Below are 20042 nucleotides of genomic sequence, written 5' to 3'. Positions count from 1 at the left end.
TCTCTGTTCCGGATGATGGCTGCAGAACTAAGCCTCCTTTTCTGTTCCCCAAGTCTACATTCTGTGAAGACCAGCCATCCATGACCCCCGAGCTTGTGAATACCACTCTTCAAAAAGCTCGCTTCAATAATGACTTAATTCTACTCTGCCCTTGGTCAGCACTTACGGTTCAGAACACATTCATGATCTGTTTCAGAGAAATGGCATGTGTTGAAATGATCCAGTTCTGAAGATTCTGAGGAGTAAGAAAAATTAAAGGGCACAAGAGGCACCAAGGAGGAACACTCACCTTTTTCGCCCCTTGTTCCTCTTCCACACCGTCTCCTATGACAACATACACCACTTTTCTTCCAAACCTCTGAATTATCCTCTCAAAACAGCTTTCCTTTCCTAATGAACAAAAGTACATTGTGAAAAAATGTAAAGTTTGAGTAAGTCAGCACTCTAGGGCTTAAACTTTTTATATAAAATGCTTTTTCCATGCTTCTGATCCAAGTCTATCGTACTTGTGCAAACTAGGAAAAGAGTGCTTTTATATGCCATTTGGGGAGTATGTAGAACAGCACAATACAGCAAAAACTGTAAATGAACGACCCATGTGGTGTCCTGTCCCTTGGGAATGGACAATTTTAGTACTTTTTCTCCCCCAAGACTCATTTATTAAAAAGTAGAATCTAGATCTCAGTAGAGCATTTGGTGGAAAAAGTATTGTTTGGAAATAGTACTTTTCCCCCTACAAGCTGAGACTAAATGAAAGCATGCCATTCTGGCAAAATATTTTAACTTGACTTAAAAAATGTTTCATGATCTATCAAACTCTGAATACAGTATCTGATCGAAAGACTGTTGACAAGGATGAACAAAACCGAAGGATTGGTTTTGTTACGGCAAGAGAAATCCAACACTGGACTTAGTTTATCCCTTCATTTTCAGGTTGGGATGCTCTTTGAATGAAAGACACCCTCCCCCCACCCAGGCCTAATGCATTGACCTGAAATATTCTTGGACAACTGTTTCTGAAATGAATGTCAGGTAATTTGGCGCCCTACAAGACAGAGCGTGCTTACCTGGCCCAGACACCTAATGCTCAGTAAAGCGCTTTCCTAGAGGAAAAGTGGGATAAAGGTAACAGGATACCTGTACCTATCTATTATCTTTCCCATGTCAAGACTTAGTTTAGGCGCCCGTGGCAGCTACACTGTAAGCACGTCCCTGTAGTTAATGTGGCCATTGTTGCTTCTTGGAGCAGGAACTGGGGTTCCAAGTCCTGGGCTGCCAATAAGGTCATTTTAATGGACAATGGGACAGTTTATAGGTTTCAAATGTGAATGGCTGAACGGGGCCTGTACCTCTTTCAAATAAGGATCAGATATACACACGAACAAATTGCTTGTTTGCTTAAACAAATGTCTGCTTTATATTTGTATTTTGCACTAAAATCTCTAGTTTGCATCTGACAGAACGAAATAAGGCCAGCCTTCTTCAAAGGATGTCATTTCAATGCTTCTTCAGTTGCCCTCTAACCTGTGAAATATTAAATCACCTTGAGAAACAAATACAAAGGATGGTTTTCACTGCAAAAAATATGTAACCAAACAGTCAGATGTCATGAAACTTTCTTTCCCCGCTTAGAGGGAAATGTTTATGTGGCTTTGTAAAGTTTCCTTTTCATGGAAAAAAGGAAGGTAAACTCAATGTTATTTAAAAGTAAGTCCCCAACCTTTTTGGCACCAGGGATTGGTTTCATGGAAGACCATTTTTCCATGGACCGAGGGGGTGGGGGTGGGGGGTGGTCAGGGGCCGGGAGATGGGGATGGTTCAGGCAGCAACCCCAGCAATGCTTTGCTCCCCCTTCCGCCGCTCAGCTCCTGCTGTGCGTGTGGGGTGGGGAACCCTGGCCTACAAGGAAAATTCCTGGGTGGTTTTCTGCATTGATCCCCAAATTAGATCTCATTTGATGGCAAAACTAGCAGCAACTTACAGGAGTTTCAATCCCTACTTTTTTTTTATTAGAAATATGGAAAAGTGATTCTACCTATGGTTTTGAGATCGTTTCTACCACCGTACAGTTTTTAAATCAAATTTTTATTCTAGACTGAAAACAATTAAACAAGTCCAATATGGCAAACAAAATGCCCATTAAAAAGTACTTTCTTGATTGTTATTGCAACTTCCTATTATCCTCGCATTTTCAAATTATTTGGGATTAAAGTTCAATGTGCATGACGTGTAATACGCTAATTGTTCTTTTCTTCTGGGAAGTTAAGTGCTATCCCTTCTGTATTATATGCTCATTTGGAATATGTTCTTTCTTTCATGTGCTGATAAACCTTTCCCTTGGATCCTTGTTTACAAAACACAATGATTCCTCTTTACTGATACAGATAGAATAAAGACCTGAGTTCGTGGAAACTGATTGCTATTTTATATGACAACATATAAAAATTCAAGTTCTACTGGGCTACTAGGAGTTCTATTTGGTGTACTCCTTTCGTTTTATAAGTATTTTCCAGTATTCTCTCCTTGGCCCTTCTCAGGAGGCATCAGTCATTCTCAAACTCCAGCTATTTCCAACTTGACAGGGCTATCTGAATATCCCATAGGTTTTTCAAACTCACATTGGTAAGATCAAACCCTTATTATCTTTGCCATCAAACCTGATTTCCCCATCAGCTAACAGTGTCACTGCTGACCCAGTTGCCTAAAAGAAACCTCTGTGTCAGCCTTCTTCTGAATAAACAACCATTTATTCACCCACTTCATTCAACACTGATTGAGTACCTACCATGTGCTGGGCCCTGTAGCCACCATGATGAGTGAGATGGACAGACTCAGTTATCAAGGAGACTATGAACAAATAACTGAACAAGCAACTTTTTAGTGACAATTTAGTAAGTTCTTTGAAGGAGAAGTGCAAGCCAAACAGATAGGGGTTCTGTTTTGCACCTTTTTCTTTAGCCAGGAACAACCTTCTTTCCACCTACCAGGATACTCATCCTCCTTTCCTAGGACTCATGTACATAACATTCATCTCATTAGGGCAACATACGAGGCCACTTATGATAAGACCCAAGTCTACCTTTCCAGCATCAGCTTCCCATGGGCATTGCACATTAGTCACCCCGGACGACTCACAGGTCCCTCAGCAGGGAACACATTTTAATTCCTCTGTCACTTTGTTCTCACTAGCCATCTGCCTAGTAAACTCTTATTTACCCTTCTCTACCCAGCTCAAATGTCCTATCTTCCCTTTACTCTTAACTGACACGTGCCCTCTGCTGCCTCCTGGGTGGCAGTGAATGCTCTCCCATTGAAGTGCACATTTGGGCACTTAGTGGTAGGACCCCTTAGGCTGTGGAAGGGAGCCTGCTGGACCTTGGAATCAGAGAGATCTACTTTGACCTTAACTTTACTAGCTGTTAACTTGAACAATTAAGTCTCTGAGCTTTAGTTTTCTCAGCTGAAAAATGGAAAGGCTTCAAAGACTGACTTTAATATGTAAAATGTTTAGTACAATTCTGAGCATCTAGTAGATACTTGATAAATGCTTATTTACATACTACTTTGTCATATTATAGTTATTCTGATGTCTGCTTCCTCTGCTAGAGATAATGAACTCCCTAAGGAAAGAGCCATGTCTTCTTTTTATCCCTACTTCTGTTTTGTCTTGGTTTATATCTTAACTAAATTTCCCATTAGTCTTCTTTCCCAACTACATTTCCTTCTTGCAAGAATTTAATTTTTTTGATCCCCATAACAGAAATGGGAACTCAATCATTGTAAAATGTTGTAAAATATGGTGAAAAAAATAGTTGTAAAATAAGGTGAAAAAAATGTTGTAAAATAAGGTGAAATGTTGTAAAATAAGGTGAAAAAAATAGTTCCAGTAACAATAATTTATTATTAGAGTTGTTTAATTAAAGCTGCTATTAGCTATTTAATTTCTCCTTTGTATATTTCTATACAACTACTTGTTTAAGCTTATAAAATATTTTCATTGATGTTGCCTAAGAGAATAAAAATAAGATAATACTCTAGAAGTGATGCTAAGTTGCCTATAGCTAAAACGCATAGGTTTTAATGTTCGCCAGTAAAGTAAAATTTTCTGAGTTCAACTACATGGATCGTGCTTTATATTTCTCTTGATATCTAAAGCCAATTTTGACAATAAAATGGGTTAAATCGTTCTTCTAGTTTTCTGATATTTGGCATTCTGAAAAAAGTAGTCCTGTTTATTGTCTTTCATTTTTACTAGCCTGAAAGCAAAGGGTTGACTGTTAAATAAATAAATTAATTAAAAAGCAGCTTACCAATTTTAGTTGCACTGTAAATATTTTCTATGGGAAATACAATTCCTAATCCATACAGCAGGACTTTCGCCAATGCTGGGATAAGCTGAGTAGTTGTTACTAAAATATTAACACAGTTCGTCCTGTGAGAATACAAAGAAAAAAAAAGACAGTTGAAAATTAAATCTCCAAAATGAACAAGCACAGCTCGTTTTCAGGCAAAGGCACTTTGTATGAAGTGACCTGGGGAGAACTTACCGGGAGTGAATGAGTGTGAGAGCTTTCAGGGCCAGTGTCAACCAGGAGTCTGTCAGGGCTTCGATCTCGGCCCTCAGCTGCAACCAGGCTTCCCTCTTAGCTGGACCAAGCAGACCTGTGGATTTAAAAGCACATGAACTACTTCCTCACTAACGTGTCTCGTCAACTTTATAAACAGTAAACACTTAAAACTACTCGAATACTACCCTCAAGCTTTATAATATACTAAGCAATTTTTCACATTATCATTCATTTGACAAATATTTCGCACTGTGGGGAACATATATTGGTTTTGCACTCCTAGCGTCCTTCTTCTGGCTACAGACGTCATCTCTTCTTTTGGGGGAGCCTACTCTCCCCCATTCCCCAACCATGAAGATTGAGCAGAGCAGACCCTACCCTCTGGCTCCCAGAATAGCCATATGTCCTCAGCTTGGCCAGTGAAAGGCTGTTTTGGAACTTTTGCTCAATCTATTGGGAAAGACACTTCCCACCCCATGGAGGCGCTAGACTGGTAGCACATAAGCCTGGGTCTACTGGTAGGCACATTTGCCACCTTTCGGGAGGCGGTAATTTTCCAAAGGAAATTACAGGCCAAAGATTACTGATTGCATCATCTGAGCATCTGGATTTAGCCATGCCAGAAACCAACACCACCTAAACTTTTCATTAGGTCAATATGTTCCTTTTCATACCAAAGCCATTTTGAACCACAATCAAAAGATCCAAGCTAATGCAAACATCTACCCGGTAGAAGGAGCTTTATGATTCGTCTTAAGTCCTTTAGGCAGGAGGTCAAGAAACTTACTCCAGGTCACACCACTACTAAGGAATGGAGCGAGGACTAGACTAGCCTGGCCAGGGCAGCTGGCTCTAGTCTGTTACTTCAGTCACAGCAGAATAATCACTGGTTAGATGAAACGGCTCTCAAAAAAAGCTATTCTATCCAAAAAAGTGTGATGTAAAAGTGTGTGGTACTTTGAGCATCGTATCAAGACTATCTTAACTAACCCAGTAACCTACTGGTGATAGTCACTTGCCTCCAACATTATTTTTGTAGGTATTGTAGATCTCTTTTACTCGTCTGTAACGGAAGGCCAACTTTCTCATCCAGTCTACGCCGCCACGCACACCGGTTGCCAAGCATAAATTAGCGCTGGTTGCCGCAGCAGGAAAGCCATCTGTTCCAAAGTTATATGTGCTATTTAGATGCAAGAAAAGCCCAAAGTTAACCAAACAGAAAGTTCATCTTAATACGCTGAGCAATTAAGCTATAACATGGAGCCCATCACTTCCCATTCATGGGCTCACCTTAGGTCTTGTCCATTGTCATCCGAAGAGACATCATCTATATGAACTTGGTCACATTCCTAAAATGCAATGAAAATGATACATGTTAATTTTCAAAAAGCATCTACATTTATCTACATTTTTTGGAGGGGGGAAAATCCACACAAGCCTGTTTAAAAAAAAAAAAGCCCAAACACTGTAATTGGAGTGTTTTCCGACCACGGCAATCAGTAGGTGGCAGTCTAGTTAAATTGACATTTTTACCTACTTCGGGTCTTTTTACAATATAAGAAACCAGCAATGTCATTAAGGACTACTGTTATTCAGGTTCAGAAAACACATTTTTGTGTTTAGAAAGGAAAGTGATTGATTGAAAACAATTAGCATATGTGTTTCATAAACCTCAGGTACCTGAAGACATCGTGCTGCTCCGAGCTGATGCAGTCAATGCCGAAGCGTAACTGAAACCAGACATTTCGGTAAATCTAACATGCTAGAAAAATTAAACCTGATGCTAACTGCCAATGAAATTATGACCTCTGATTGCTGTCGAGCCACACACCAACACAGCCTGAGGCCAGCGTGTGGAGGAGCCCAGACTAGAAAATCTGTTACTGGTTTGCCATTGATTTGAGAGATGCAAGTTTTATTCTGTGTGTGTGTGTGTGTGTGTGTGCGCGCACGCGCGTGTGTGCGCGTGTGTGTGTGCGTGTGTAGGAAAAAAGCATGGGAGACTTCACAACCTAAATAAAAATAATCAAACCACGAGGTGTTTTTTTACTGTTTTTAAAACTTTTTTTACCTGTTTCACTATTATTACATATTCATTTTAAATATCGGATTGATGAGTTGATTATAGAATAATACGAGTTGAACAGACCTGATTTGAAAATCCCAATCCATGTGTAAAGTGTTTAGAATAGGAAGTGTAACTGTGGGTTAAAGCTCAGTTGGACGGGTTCACGTTGATACACCTGCTCACATATAAGCACGCCCACATCTTACTGCTGTGTCCCCAGCCCCCAGCATCATTGTGGGAAGAGCAGACACTCAGTAAACGTTTGTTGAACAAATGAAGGCAAACTAATTTGGAGACAGACACGGTCCCTAGTCCAGAAACGAGTAACACACACTTGGCATGCTTTACTGTTTTCAGTTATGATTCTCCTCTTGGCAGTCAGCCTCCAGGTACCCCAGAGGCCGTTCTGACACTTATTTCCATTAAAAGTTTTAGTTAAAAAAATTTTAAAAGAATTTTTCAGGCGTGCATCCTGTATTTTAAAAATGTTCTTCAGACTAAAGCTCTGGTTATCTTTCCTATAGAGTTAATTTTATAGAATCTAGCCTATCTGTCCCTCTAATGCTTCACATCCAATGTATAACAAGATGCCATAGGTAAGCACCACAGGAATAGAAGGTGTATTTTTATGTTGCTGGTTCCTTCTGAACAAATTCTTTTCTCTCCATGGATTTGTGAGGAAAGGAGCAGGAGATAGAAGTGGAAAGAAACTCAAACCAGCTGTTGCTTAACAGAATTAAAATCCTGACCCCCCAACCTCTTCTTTCTAAAGCATCTATTTTCCAGGCAACCCTCTCCCAGCAAGCAGCCAGTTCCAAGGAGGAAAGGACTTTGACCTTGTAACCCTCCCCTGCTCTCCCAGGTCCGTAACCCCAGATAAGAAAAAAAAAAAAGAATAAAAGTCTAGGAGGCCTCACAGGCAGGACTGTGAATTTAACATTTAAAAAAACAGGTCATTCCTGCAAAACATGTTTGGAAACTTCTCAGAGTTATTCATTATACATAATTCGGAGGGTGAAAGATGAATGATAGTTGTGTTTTTTCAACAACGTACTTATTCTGGGTTTAAAGAATTACTAAATCATGACTTTCTGCTATCTAGCCATTTATCTAGCCAGAAATACAAAAATTACGCTGTTGGTAAACTACTCTTTTAGGGTGCATGGTTAGTTACAAGACAAACAAATGCAGAAAAGTGTACTCCCCGCAAACAAACAAAAACCCCTAAAGCCTTAGCGCCGCAGTGGAGGATTTTTCTCTCTTGGGAGAGAGAACGGAGAGGAGGAGGAAGTTGAGAAATTAGAAGAGGAAAAGATATGTTAAAGCGAATTTAATTCAAGGAATCAACGGTGACCTAAAGTTACTTGGTTAACTCTAGGGGTGGGAGGAATTCTTTGCAAAAACAGGGTGTTAAGAGGCTTTTCTTAAGCTAATGCTCTTGAAAATCTCCATTACTAACAGAGCAGCCGTTATCTTCTAATGACTGTTGATGACTCTACCGTGGCTATTGTCCATCCACATCCTGTATTTGTTTTCTCCTGCCAGCTTTCCTTAAGACTTTTTGTTCCCAGGCTGAGGCCCTCATTTGAAGTATTGTTCAATATCTTGGTTCGCGCTAAGTGTCAACAGCTTCCAGCTTTTTTAACTGCAGATAACCAAACTCACTTCACGGTGATTTGATTAAAGCAAAGTTTGGCATGGTGGCAACAAGGAAATCCCGCTCGTTAGCTGGAGAATTTTTGTAGAACAATTTTAATCAAAATAGATTTAAAAAATCAAGAGCATTTTTTAAAAGAGCCTGGTTAGCACTTTTAGGAATTAAAACATCGTTAAAATGTCTATGTAAAATGTGTTTTTGGAATGGGTGCTCATTTTACTTAACAATAGACAAGTACTGTGTTGCACAGACTTGGAATTGATAAGCTACATATTAAAGATGCATCCTCGCTGAGTCTCTGTACGAGTTTACAAATAATGGTATAAATGTCTTGGGAAGCAAGCTATGTATTTTAAAAAAATTTTAATGAGAAACTATAATATTACTTTTGATGCTTACCTATGAAAAACGTTAATTCCTTAAAGAATGGAGAGCATTAAGATACTGAAAGATCATTTCATTTCCCAGCAGAGCCCTGTTACATGTGAACTTGTGCTAAGTGTCTTCACCCTCAAATTAGAAACTGCAGTTCCCTACATTCTGATATCCTGCAGTTGTCTCCTCTGTGGGGATGAGGCTCCCCTTCTCCCACTTTTCAGAAGCCATCTAGCTTTTTGTTTGTCTTCCTAAGAGCCTAATTTGAGGTTTTCATTTTTGCTTTCCAAATTTGGTTGCTTTTAGTTTCCAAATTCGTCATAAACCGAGACAATTCGGTAACTGAGGGAGGGAGCAGAGGGGGCTCTGCACCCACTGAAACAACAACAGCAACAAAGTTTAAATCCCCCACTGGTAGACACAGAAGACAATAATGGAAGCTTTCTGTATTTTCACGTCCCAAAATATATCCCTACAAGCCCTAATTTAATGCTTAATACGCAGAGTGCAGATATATAGAATTCCACAAGAAAATACGTTTTTATTCCCAAAAGACTGAATGTGCTGAAAATGTACTTTTGAAATAAACTTCCAAAAAGTATGTGATAGGATTTTAAGGAGTATGTCATTACCAAATCCAAGTCTTGGGGTGGCATCCACACGGGGGGCTCCCACTGCCAGCTCAGCCACTTGAGCATATTTCATGCATTAATCAGTCCTACTGAGACTTGAGATGCCTAAGGGACCCCTAGCATATATGGGTGTCAGGCTTGGGGTCTCACCTGGGCACACAGAGTAGTGATTTTCTGGACTCCTGGCAGACTTTGCACTCAATACCCATCCAAGCAGGCTAATGGATGGCTTGGATTTAAAAGGTGATCATTTATTTATTCATGTGTCTGATTATTTATTAAGGGGTGACTGTTCTGGGTATTGTTCTAGATGCTAAGGATACACCACTTAACACAAAAATCCTTACCATCTTGGAACTAACATTCTAGTTGGGAGAGACACCCGAACAAGAAAATATGCAAAATGTACAATCAGACAGTAATAAGTGCTAAGGAGAAAAAATACAGCAGGCGAGGGGAATATGCAAGGCTGTGGTGCTATCTGGGGAAAGAGCTTTGCAGGCCAAGGAAAGAGCACGTTCAAAGGCCCTGAGGCAGGAGGGGAAGAGTTACATGGGCAGGCAGGTGGCAAGCGGAGGAGCTGGCTCTGCCTTGGAAGTAGCATCAAGTTATCAGTCCCTGCCCTCAAGGCACCTACAGTTTAGCAGGAGGGCCAGAAGTTAATTTAACCAGCTACACATGTGCTAAGTTAATTACACTTGTGGTAAATGCTGCAGAACCCCCCTGGAATCCAAGGGACTATCCTCTTGGAGAACAGGGAACCCTCCTGCACTGTTGGTGGGAATGTTAAGTTGGTACAGCCACTATGGAGAACAGTATGGAGGGTCCTCAGAAAACTAAAAATAGAACTACCATATGATCCAGCAATCCCACTCCTGGGAATATACCTGGACAATACTATAATTCAAAAAGATACATGCGCCCCTATGTTCATAGCAGCACTGTTCACAATAGCCAAAACATGGAAACAACCTAAATGTCCATCGACAGATGAATGGATAAGGAAGGTGTGGTACCTATATACAATGGATACTACTCAGCCATAAAAAAGAATGAAATAATGCCATTTGCAGCAACATGAATGCAATTGGAGATTATCATACTAAATGAAGTCAGAAAGAGAAGGACAAATATATGATATCACTCATATGTGGAACCTAAAATATGGCACAAATGAACCTATCTACAAATGAACAGAGGCAGACTCATAGACATGGAGAACAGACTTGTGGTTGCCCGGGGTTGGGGGAGGGGGAGGGAGAGGGCTGGATTGGGAGTTTGGGTTGGTAGATACAAACTTACGTTTGGAATGGATAGACAACAAGGTCCTAGTGTATAGCACAGGGAACTATATTGAATATCCTATGATCAAACATAATGGAAAAGAGTACAAAAAAAGAATGTATAGATGTACATGTTTCCCAAAAAATAAATAAATAAAAACAAGGGACTATCCTCTTGCTGAATGGTGGAATTCTGTTTAGTCCAAGAGGGTTGCAGAGCTCTGAAAAACTGAAATTATAGTTTGCTAGATCAGAGAGGGACAGCCTGGCCCACTGTTAATTCTGGTTGCTTTTGTGATTAAAGTAATCAAATACAGACATACATGGTGGACAGCTAGAGGTGGTTCACAATCGCTGAAGCTGCGGTAACAGAAACAAAACATAGCTTTTTGATCCCAGACTGTCAACGCCGGTCCTCTACTTTTGAATGGCTGTGGGGTGGAGTAGGGGAAGGTGGCACTTTTGGGGCAAGCCATCCTTCTCTCTAGGAAATACCCTAGACTTAGAGATGCAAAGGGACTCTGTACAGTTAGTGAGCAGGTCCCAGAGGTGAGAGGGAAGGTTCTTGGACATAGTTTCTTTTGCCCCCCAAATTATAGATGTGAGAATTAATGTGGGACTGGAAAGGGATCAAGAGGTGGGCAAAGAGTTATTTGTTGTTCATGGCTTTCCAAAGGCATGTCAAAATCAGTATTTTTGCGTAAAGGCTCTGCGTCACGTCAATCCTAAAGGAATATATAATTAACATTTTTAGTTAACCAGTTTTCACATATACCCACACCTCACAAAGAGATTCCAAGGAAGAGTCAGGCCAGTGCTGGGCACAGTTGTGATTAACCTTCACTAGGAAAATTTCACAATACCAAATTAGATATTGCTAACGCATTTGGCCCACTGTTGCCATCCCGAGCTCAGTCCCTCCCTTTTCAAAAGTCCTAAAGCACCATCCGTTGACATTCGGTTACCAAAGTGTCCCGTGTTGACACTTCGTGTCCCGCAAAGAGCGTATTCCTCCTTCCCTCAAAGTGACGGCGAGCGACTCTGAGTCGTTTCTTATACTTCTGTGGAGTTCCTGCAGAGGCAGGCCCACGGTTTCTCTTATACAGACTCCTATTTCTTGTTGAGTTGAATTACTGTTATTTGTGTAGAACACAAAATAGTATTTAATGTTATAACCCATTTTATAGATGCAAATAAATGAAGATTCAGAAAAGTTAAATAACCTAAGTGCTGAGACACTTATACAGGTCTCTGACCCCCATTCACTGTTTCTTCCCGGGATCCCTGGATTTCACACAGTGTAGACAGGTGGCCACGACCTGGGCCACTGGCACCTCGCCCGTTGTTTCACGTTTAGGGGACCCCTGCTCCAGGATGCATCCCCCCCTTCGTCTGCCCCACACCCACCTGGGTCCAGAGTTTGTCACCACAGCCCCTCTCCCAGCCCGGAGCTCGGCATGTGAGTCCTCCATTCTCCAGTTCAAGCCCCGCCCCTTCATCTCTCCACCATGCCTCCAAATGGCACTCCAGAGAGAAACTTCCGGAAGGAGAGCCATCATGGGAACTGGGGTGGAGGGGACAGGGCACAATGGTAGGCAGTGAGAGCGTAGGTGTTAGTGTGACTTTGACACATGTCCTCATAGGAGCCTTGAAGCCAGGAACAAGGATTTTGGTCACAGTCACGGTAGAGTTGAATGAGGGCAGTTGGCGACGATCAGGGAGGCGTGAGATTGAGCCTACAGGTGCTGGCCTACAGGCTCTGTTCTACCTGAGAGCCTCCTAGGAGCATCCTTTAGATAAACACCACAAACCAAATGACCAAAGTTTACCCTCGCCTGGCTTCCCTTTATGTTCCATGGCTTGTGCTTCACAGAGCGGTAAAGTAAATAAAATTAGCAAGCTTCAGCTACTCCCGGCCCTCAGCCCAGGCATCTCAGCACTCGTGGGGCTGGATTATAAAATGCTCACATGCGTGGCTGGGGAAAACTGCCAACGCATGAAGCAGAACTGAATACCAGGTCTAGACTTAGAGATGCACAGGGACTCTGTGCAGTTAGTGAGCAGGTCCCAGAGGTGAGAGGGAAGGTTGGGAGCGGAAGCAAGCCACGTGAGTACCGTCTCACGGCCAGGCGGCAAAGGCACAGTCTCTCTCAGAACTCTGGTTGCACTGTTATTCTGCCTTTTTGGTCCCTTCTGTCATTATTTTTGGCACTGCGACTCAAGCTGACCTTTTTCTGATCCGTCATCATCTCTGGCCTTCCAGGGCCGGGCCACAGACATGTTCTTTTGGACCAAGCCCCGGGAATAACTCCGATTTTGTACAGGGGCTCATATGCAAAATATTAAGTTATGGCAGAATTTTTCTGCAAATATTTATTCTGCTTTGATACCTTAGTGGTTGGACTTTTCCCCCCAAGCCTTTCACTTGTGCCATAATTATGTAAAAATACACCATACCATTCACATTCATTTAGGAAAATTAATAAAAAGAATTAAGACAGTTACAATGGGTCCTATTATCTGTGCCAAGCACAGTGACGTCATCGCCAGGATGTTGAGGCGTTTATACCCCTGAATCCGACACTAGAAACATAAACTCCAAATAAACCTGCAGGCTTTGAATAAACAGAGACACTTAGAAGACTTTGAGGCAGCCTGCATGTTATGAAAGGGAACAATATAAAATTCTTACAAACACGTCTTTGGAGAAGTTGAGTTACAGAAGCCCTGATTCTGCTGACTGAAGCGGTATTTGCTCCATTTCCCAAATTTACCATGAGAAAACGGACACCTTACTGCCGACTAATTGTATCAATAACTTTCTTTACAAAGTAAAGAAGGAAGGAAGAAAGAGTCACCGGAGAACGAGCTATTTTCATTGTCTACATCAGCGAACCTACTGAGACCCCCTGGAGTTGGTGAAGGCCAAGGAAAGGACGGCTGGGTTCTCTCTCCCCACGTCTGTCATCAAGCAGTTACATCCACTGCTCTGACCTCCGCCCCTCCAACGATACAGATACTTGCCTGATACCTTAGACATCTACAAGTTACTAGGAAGTTTTCCTTTTATTCCTAAACATGAAAATGTTTAATTATACAGAGTACAGGAGTATTTCTAGTACTTTAGAGACAACGCATACAAATTGTCTGAAAGCTTTATTTTAACAAGTGATCAGCAGTGCTTGAAAATGTTTAAAAAAAAAAAAAAAGACCCCCCCCCCCCAACCCCGCACCTGTGGATCTGCCCACGCTATCCTCTTTCTCATAGAAAATCTAAATTGTACTGATGGCATTACGGGGTGACCAGTATTTGAGTGACACAGGTTTTAAGGGAGTGATTTCCATGGCGGCTTTTGGAAATAACTCCCGACTGCCTAGATATTTGCATAGCTTTGTTGGAAAAATAAGGTGAAATGGGTCATCCCTAGAGATTTTCTGTTATTCAGAAGTTCTATGTAGGGGGAAGGAGTGGTCAACAAACAAGTTAATTAATGACAAAGACGTGAAGAATCCTGCTTCTAATTCGCTGACAATTAGAGTCAGCGCTTTGAGCTCGGTGGTTAAGAAATTCTGTCTGTACTGTACAGCACAGGGAACTATATTCAATATCTTGTAATAACCTATAATGGAAAAGAATCAGAAAAAAAATATATGTATAACTGAGTCACTTTGCTATACACCTGAAACTAACGCAACATTGTAAATCAATTATATACTTCAATTAAAAAAAGAAAGAAATTCTGTCTGAGAGTAAATTTGCAGAAGCCAGGGTTTTACTTGCATATTTCGCTCTTTTGCTTTATAAAGGAGGCTGTTCGATCAACGTGCTGTGTATTTAGACTTACTGATGGGGAATAATATGCTTGTAGTGTGCTTTCTATAGGTGTGTCCAAACCCTCACTGCACTTTCAAATGGATGCAATGAGAAGCCATAGAACTGCTGCGTCCCTGTGCCCCTCACCATGGACTGGCGGCAAGCCTGCAGCGCGGGCCACCTGGAAAGAAGGGTATCCGGGTTGCAGCCCGGTGACTCTGGCGCTCAGCGGCAGGACCTGTCATGCCTGTCTGGGGTGCACCTTGTGACCTGCCGATTGCCTGTGCTACCCCACTACAATGCTTCCTTGCAAAAGAAAAGGGTGCAGATTACCCAGGGCTGAGGCACGGGAGATGAGGAACAAAGGGAGTTTTTGAAATCATTCTGTTTGACAGTTTGGGAAACACCAAGTTAAGGAATTAAAATAGAGCTGGACAAATTTATCTCCACATTCCCACTTTAAACTCGGCACAGCGTCCGTGCCAACGCGCATTTTAAGTCAATGTTTAAATATCCCTATCTGTTTTGATAGGAATAGGATGACACTACTATAGAAGCCAGTAGGAAAACATAAAATAAAAACAGAATTTTGAATCTCAGAAACCGATAAGAGGAATTTTAACATCTATTTTTAAGAGCTGGTAGTAAGATGCAACTTGTGGAGACACGTGCTGTTTTTAATTATCGTTTCTTACTTAGAAAAACAGTATTTTAATATATTTAATGTTACCATACCCTGTAGGGATTATATAAACGAGAGAGAGATTTTACTAGAATCATGTTTACTTTAGCTAGGAGAACTAGGTACCTGGATTCAAAACCCAAGATTTGAATTACAGCAGTTTCAACAAAGGCAAGATATTAACTATTTCAATCTCATTCTGTTTAGATGAATATTCATAAAACATTTAGAGAATAAAATCTTTACTGAAAGTACCTGGAGATGGCATATTAAGGCAAAAGATAAAGCGCTTAAGCTACGTTTTCGTATATGTACGAAGTTATACTAAATATTTAAGATCACTAAATAAAAATTACAGGACTCTCAAGCTTCTTATTAACAATAATTAAAGAAAAGATGAGAGCGTGTTTTTAAATTTGTAATATTTTCTTATAATATTAATTCCTTTAAAAATGTGCTCATTAAAAGTAAGATGTCATGATAATACCACTGCAGCATGCTGCTCGAAGAATCCCAAAGGAATTACATGAAGCTGGTTCCTTCTTAGAGAGTGGTACAGTGTTAATAAATATGTCAGTTTCACTCTGCTTGGAGTTCCTTCTTTCTAACCATGAATACCTTCTTTACCTCACGGTTATATTAAATATATTTGTCTTTATTTACACCCTCCACCTTAGGGTGAGGAAAAGAAAGGCTTACTAATGAAAGCCAGAAAGAATTGAAAATGAGCTTTTAAAATAAAATGGGCTTATTTAAAGTCGTTCAACACTGTGTCTCTAAAAGTAGTGGATTCATTTAATTGATAATTATGGCATATTATTACATTTGATCAAATGCTATCAACACATAACTTTACTTTTTAAAAAATATACAATGAATAAAAAAATAAAGTGACTAAAAAGCACAGAGTGAATGAAAAGGTATACAGTGAGTGCCTAATATCTAATGCTACCAGATCCATCTTTTTTTGTTTAAGTTATGTTTTGTGCAAGAGCACAAACTGTATTTCAGTGCATTCTATACCCCTACCACGTGATACTATACATAAACAGCTTTGGCCCAAATACACAGCTCCATTTATCATTCAGCTAATACAAAAAGATATGGCATTTTACACATTTGCAGAGAAATCAGTGAAAATGTTTTATACCTTCAAATCCAAAAATAGGGCAGTGCATCAATGTTTGATATGTCAAATTGTATTATACAGCTTTTCATTAAAAGATCATACATGTTTTTAATTATATCATGTAACTTAAAATCAAGTAGTAAGATAAAAGACTACAGGCTGACAAGGTACAAAATAATAATTCAGAGCCTTAAAAAAAAGGACAACTCAGCACATATCTAATATAGATGTCATTCTTTGGAATGTCAGGACTACTCTTAAGAATAAGACATTGATTTACTGCTGAACTGATTTCTCCGTTTTCAGTGGGTTTGCCCATCATTTTGCAAACATAATTTGTCATTGGCCACAGTGTTCTTTGTAATTCCTGTTGCCTTTCTTTTAGATTATTCCTGCTGAGAGTATCTACCAAAGAAGAATTTTTCACAGTGACACCAGCTCTAGTCTTGCTGTGAATAACCATATTCTCATAAAAATCATTCTTTTTATTGCAAACCTGCTGCTAGAAGCATGGAAACATACCCAAACCAGGAAACCTTTTATACTTTTCTGTAATCACTTTCTTTTAACCTTCTCTGCCATTTGAAGAAAATTAATCACATACTAATATATTCACGAAGCATTTAACTAGATGTTTTCATTTACATGGAATATTTCTGTTTTGATCACACATAAACCAATGAACTAAAGCTGCAATAATTAAACAGGTCATATTATAAGAGAACTCTTTTTTCCTGAAATAATTTTTCACTCTAAAATTCAATATTTGCAACAAACAGAAGTTCCTGTTTGTTGCTACTGTTACTGTTACTGTTCATGTCTATCGGTTCCTCTTTATTGAACTGCAAACCATATGTCAGGACAATTTTTAAGGACATATTTCAATGTAATTGATTTTTTAAGTGACTCTTTTTTGCAGGGGTGAGGAGTAAAATTTGAAACTTTAAAAGAGATCAATTTATTAATTTTAGTTAACTTTTATCATATAGCCAGATGACTTTATAATGGTAAAAAAGAATCAGTTTTGTGTAAAAGAATGTGTAGCTCGGAATAACATCCTTAGTTCATAAGTGAATAAAAATTCTCCAGGCTGATTTCCTCTGTCGTATAATTATTGCTGACTCCAGAGAGAAAAGTAGGCAGAAACGGACATAGGCACTTAAAAAAAAAAAGTTTCCCCATGAGCTTCAGGAAGGTTCCATCATCACCTTCCCTCACTGTCAGCCCCTCATGGGGGGAGTGAGGACCTCAGAGGAGGCCACTTTCTTACTCAAAAAGTTCTCTCCTCTCTTCCAAGTATCAGTGGGTCTGAAATTCCACCCATGGAAATCATCCCTTTTCAATCTTCTTTTATAAGACAAAGACTTCTGGTAAGGGTAAATGACTTAAGCTCCATTACTTTGGTGTGAACTGTCCTATCTGGTAAGTTTCCTCCAGCATGGGGGCTCTGGTGTGCCCCAAACCAATGGGTGTCAGTAGGGGAGGGGGGAGGGGCAAGTGCCTGAAAACTAAGGAAAAATCTTGTTCATACTCATAGTCTCACTCCCTACAAAACCACCCCTTTTCCCATGAATTATATATTTCAAGCCACAAAGACTATGTTTTGGTTGTTTATATATTATTCAGGAAAACAGTATATTATATACCATTAATATAGCATTAATATGATCTGTGTTACCTCTGGAAAAAATATCTTTAGAAAATATATAGGACACACATTCTGTATTCTTTCATTCATTTTGTCATGTATTCAACTATTTATATACCAGGCACCAAGCACACGAAGATAAACGAGATGCAGAAAATGCCAGTAAGCCTTTATAAACATGGGGAGGGGCTGGAGAGAGAGGGTATAAGTGAGTGTTACTATGATTTTTCTCTCAGAGAAGGAACTAGAATTCTCACAAAGCTACAAGAATGGAACGTGGGATTCATCATGCTTCTCGCCCTTCTCCTTTCAACCCAGCCTGTGCATTAATCACCTTCAGATATAGTTTTCTCAAAGAAGGTTTTGCTCTCCCGGGAAATACGATGGGAGAGCTGGTGGAAATCCTCCAGTTAATCCATTGTGGAGGATTAGCTTCTTGGGGGCAGGTAATACATTTCACTTCTGTTTCTGTCTGTCTCTGCCTTTTAACCAGAAGGTGATCAATAGATGCTTTGGAAAAATTAAATTAGAAATACGTTATATATTCCAGTGCAAATGGGCATTCAAGGGCTTCAATCATGAGACTGAACCTTGCCTATCCAGTGCTGTCTGTCTCTCCTTCACAGCCCATCCGGAGGAGGAACACGCTCCTCTCAGGCCAGCCTCGATCAGCCTGGCCTCCACTTCCCTCTTTCGCCACATAACGGTTGTGTCTATTGCTTGCTGGAATGTCTTCTCTCTCCTTTCTCTCCTGTCAAGGCAAGATTCCTCTGGCAAGCATTTTATTATTATTATTATTTGACCAATAAAACTGATGGATTCTTTTCTTTCTCAACCCTGATGTATGCTCTGGAGCTCACTGTCTGGATAACAGAAGCAACAATCATTAAGAGACACTATGCGTCAGGCACGTATACTGCACGCTATGTCCAATCCTCCCTTAAACTCTATATTTGATGGATAAGGAAATGAAGGCTTACACAGATCTGTGTATCCCACCAGGTAATAAATGCTTTGAAGGAAGAGAGAGCTTTTTATGGGTCTTTTTCTCCCTATTTGTATTCTAAGTAGAAACTTATTCCTGCCTGTTCCTTTTCTGTGTGGACCAAGCACATGGACGATACTGAAGGAAACCTTCCAGATTACCTGGCTGCCAGAATTTAATATGAAAAAATGGGGCGACCCAACCAGAAATTAGTTGCTAACATTACTGCATTTTGTCATTGCGGTGTTAAAAATTTAGTAGTTTTATGAAAATAAATTTATTATTTTATCTGATTACAAAAGATACATATTCATGTAGAGAACGCAGGCAAAACACAAAAATATATAAAACAAATAAACTTCAATTCCATTCCTCAGAAGGAGCCAGTCTTAAAATTCTTCCATTGTTCTTCCTGGTCCTACTCACTCAATTATCCATCGTTCTTCACGTTTTTCGTAGAGCTTAAATTTTGGCGCGGGATACGCACCCAAAAAGCCGGGAGAACCAGATACACGTTTTGTAGCTACTTTCCCCTCCACTCAACAATATGGAATAAACGTCTTTTAATATCAATTAATCATCTGTATTATCTTTTAAATTGCTGTATACTATTCCACGTTATGCATGTCTCATATTTCTTTTAACCAAGCGATGGCTGATAGTTTCTAATATTTTCTTAATTCCCTAATATTTAAGTAGGGCAACAACTGTCAATCTTCCTTCCAATTCCATTTTAAGCATCTAAAATAATTAATATTTAATTATTAATTAAATTAATTACTCATTAACAATTAATATTTAAGCATTTTTGTGCATAGAACAGTCATCACTTGATAAATGTTGAAGTGAATGACCACGCTGATGAACAAGCTTAGACAGATTCATGACATTCATTTATCTCTTTAGGCTACATTATACTTTTCCTTACGTGATATTTTTAATCACTCAAATCTCTGAGCCTTGTTCACTATATACCTTCTGCTTAGAACATTCTTCTCTAAAGCCCACCCCACACAGCTCTGTTTATTCCCGTTAATCCTTTGTGACAGTTTCAACAGTCACCCTCATCTTTCTGAGTACTCCTTACTCTGAGCTTATGTGACTTTAAGCACCTTGAGAACATGACTTTCATCTTGTTTACTATCATCCCTAAAAAGTTTTACAAAATTCATTTGTTTCTTAACTCAGATATAAAGTTTAA

At 39.8% G+C, this 20042-nt stretch overlaps 1 protein-coding gene across 9 annotated transcripts in view; it reads right to left on the bottom strand.

The window, feature by feature from the left end:
• Nucleotides 1-20042, bottom strand: part of EYA1 (EYA transcriptional coactivator and phosphatase 1) — a 561881-nt gene that overhangs the window by 14765 nt on the left and 527074 nt on the right. For all 9 annotated transcript variants that reach the window (XM_079902475.1, XM_079902474.1, XM_079902481.1 and 6 more), the window contains 5 exons: nt 5859-5917; nt 5588-5748; nt 4548-4662; nt 4311-4432; nt 290-390 (listed from right to left, as the gene is read on the bottom strand). In XM_079902475.1, coding sequence (XP_079758601.1) covers nt 290-390; nt 4311-4432; nt 4548-4662; nt 5588-5748; nt 5859-5917 — 558 coding nt within the window. The remainder of the gene's footprint in view (nt 1-289; nt 391-4310; nt 4433-4547; nt 4663-5587; nt 5749-5858; nt 5918-20042) is intronic.

The sequence above is a fragment of the Stenella coeruleoalba genome (assembly GCF_951394435.1).
Source record: "Stenella coeruleoalba genome assembly, chromosome: 17".
Lineage (NCBI taxonomy): Eukaryota > Metazoa > Chordata > Mammalia > Artiodactyla > Delphinidae > Stenella > Stenella coeruleoalba.
Note: the sequence above shows the minus strand (reverse complement) of the source record. Positions and strands in the feature narration are given on the sequence as shown.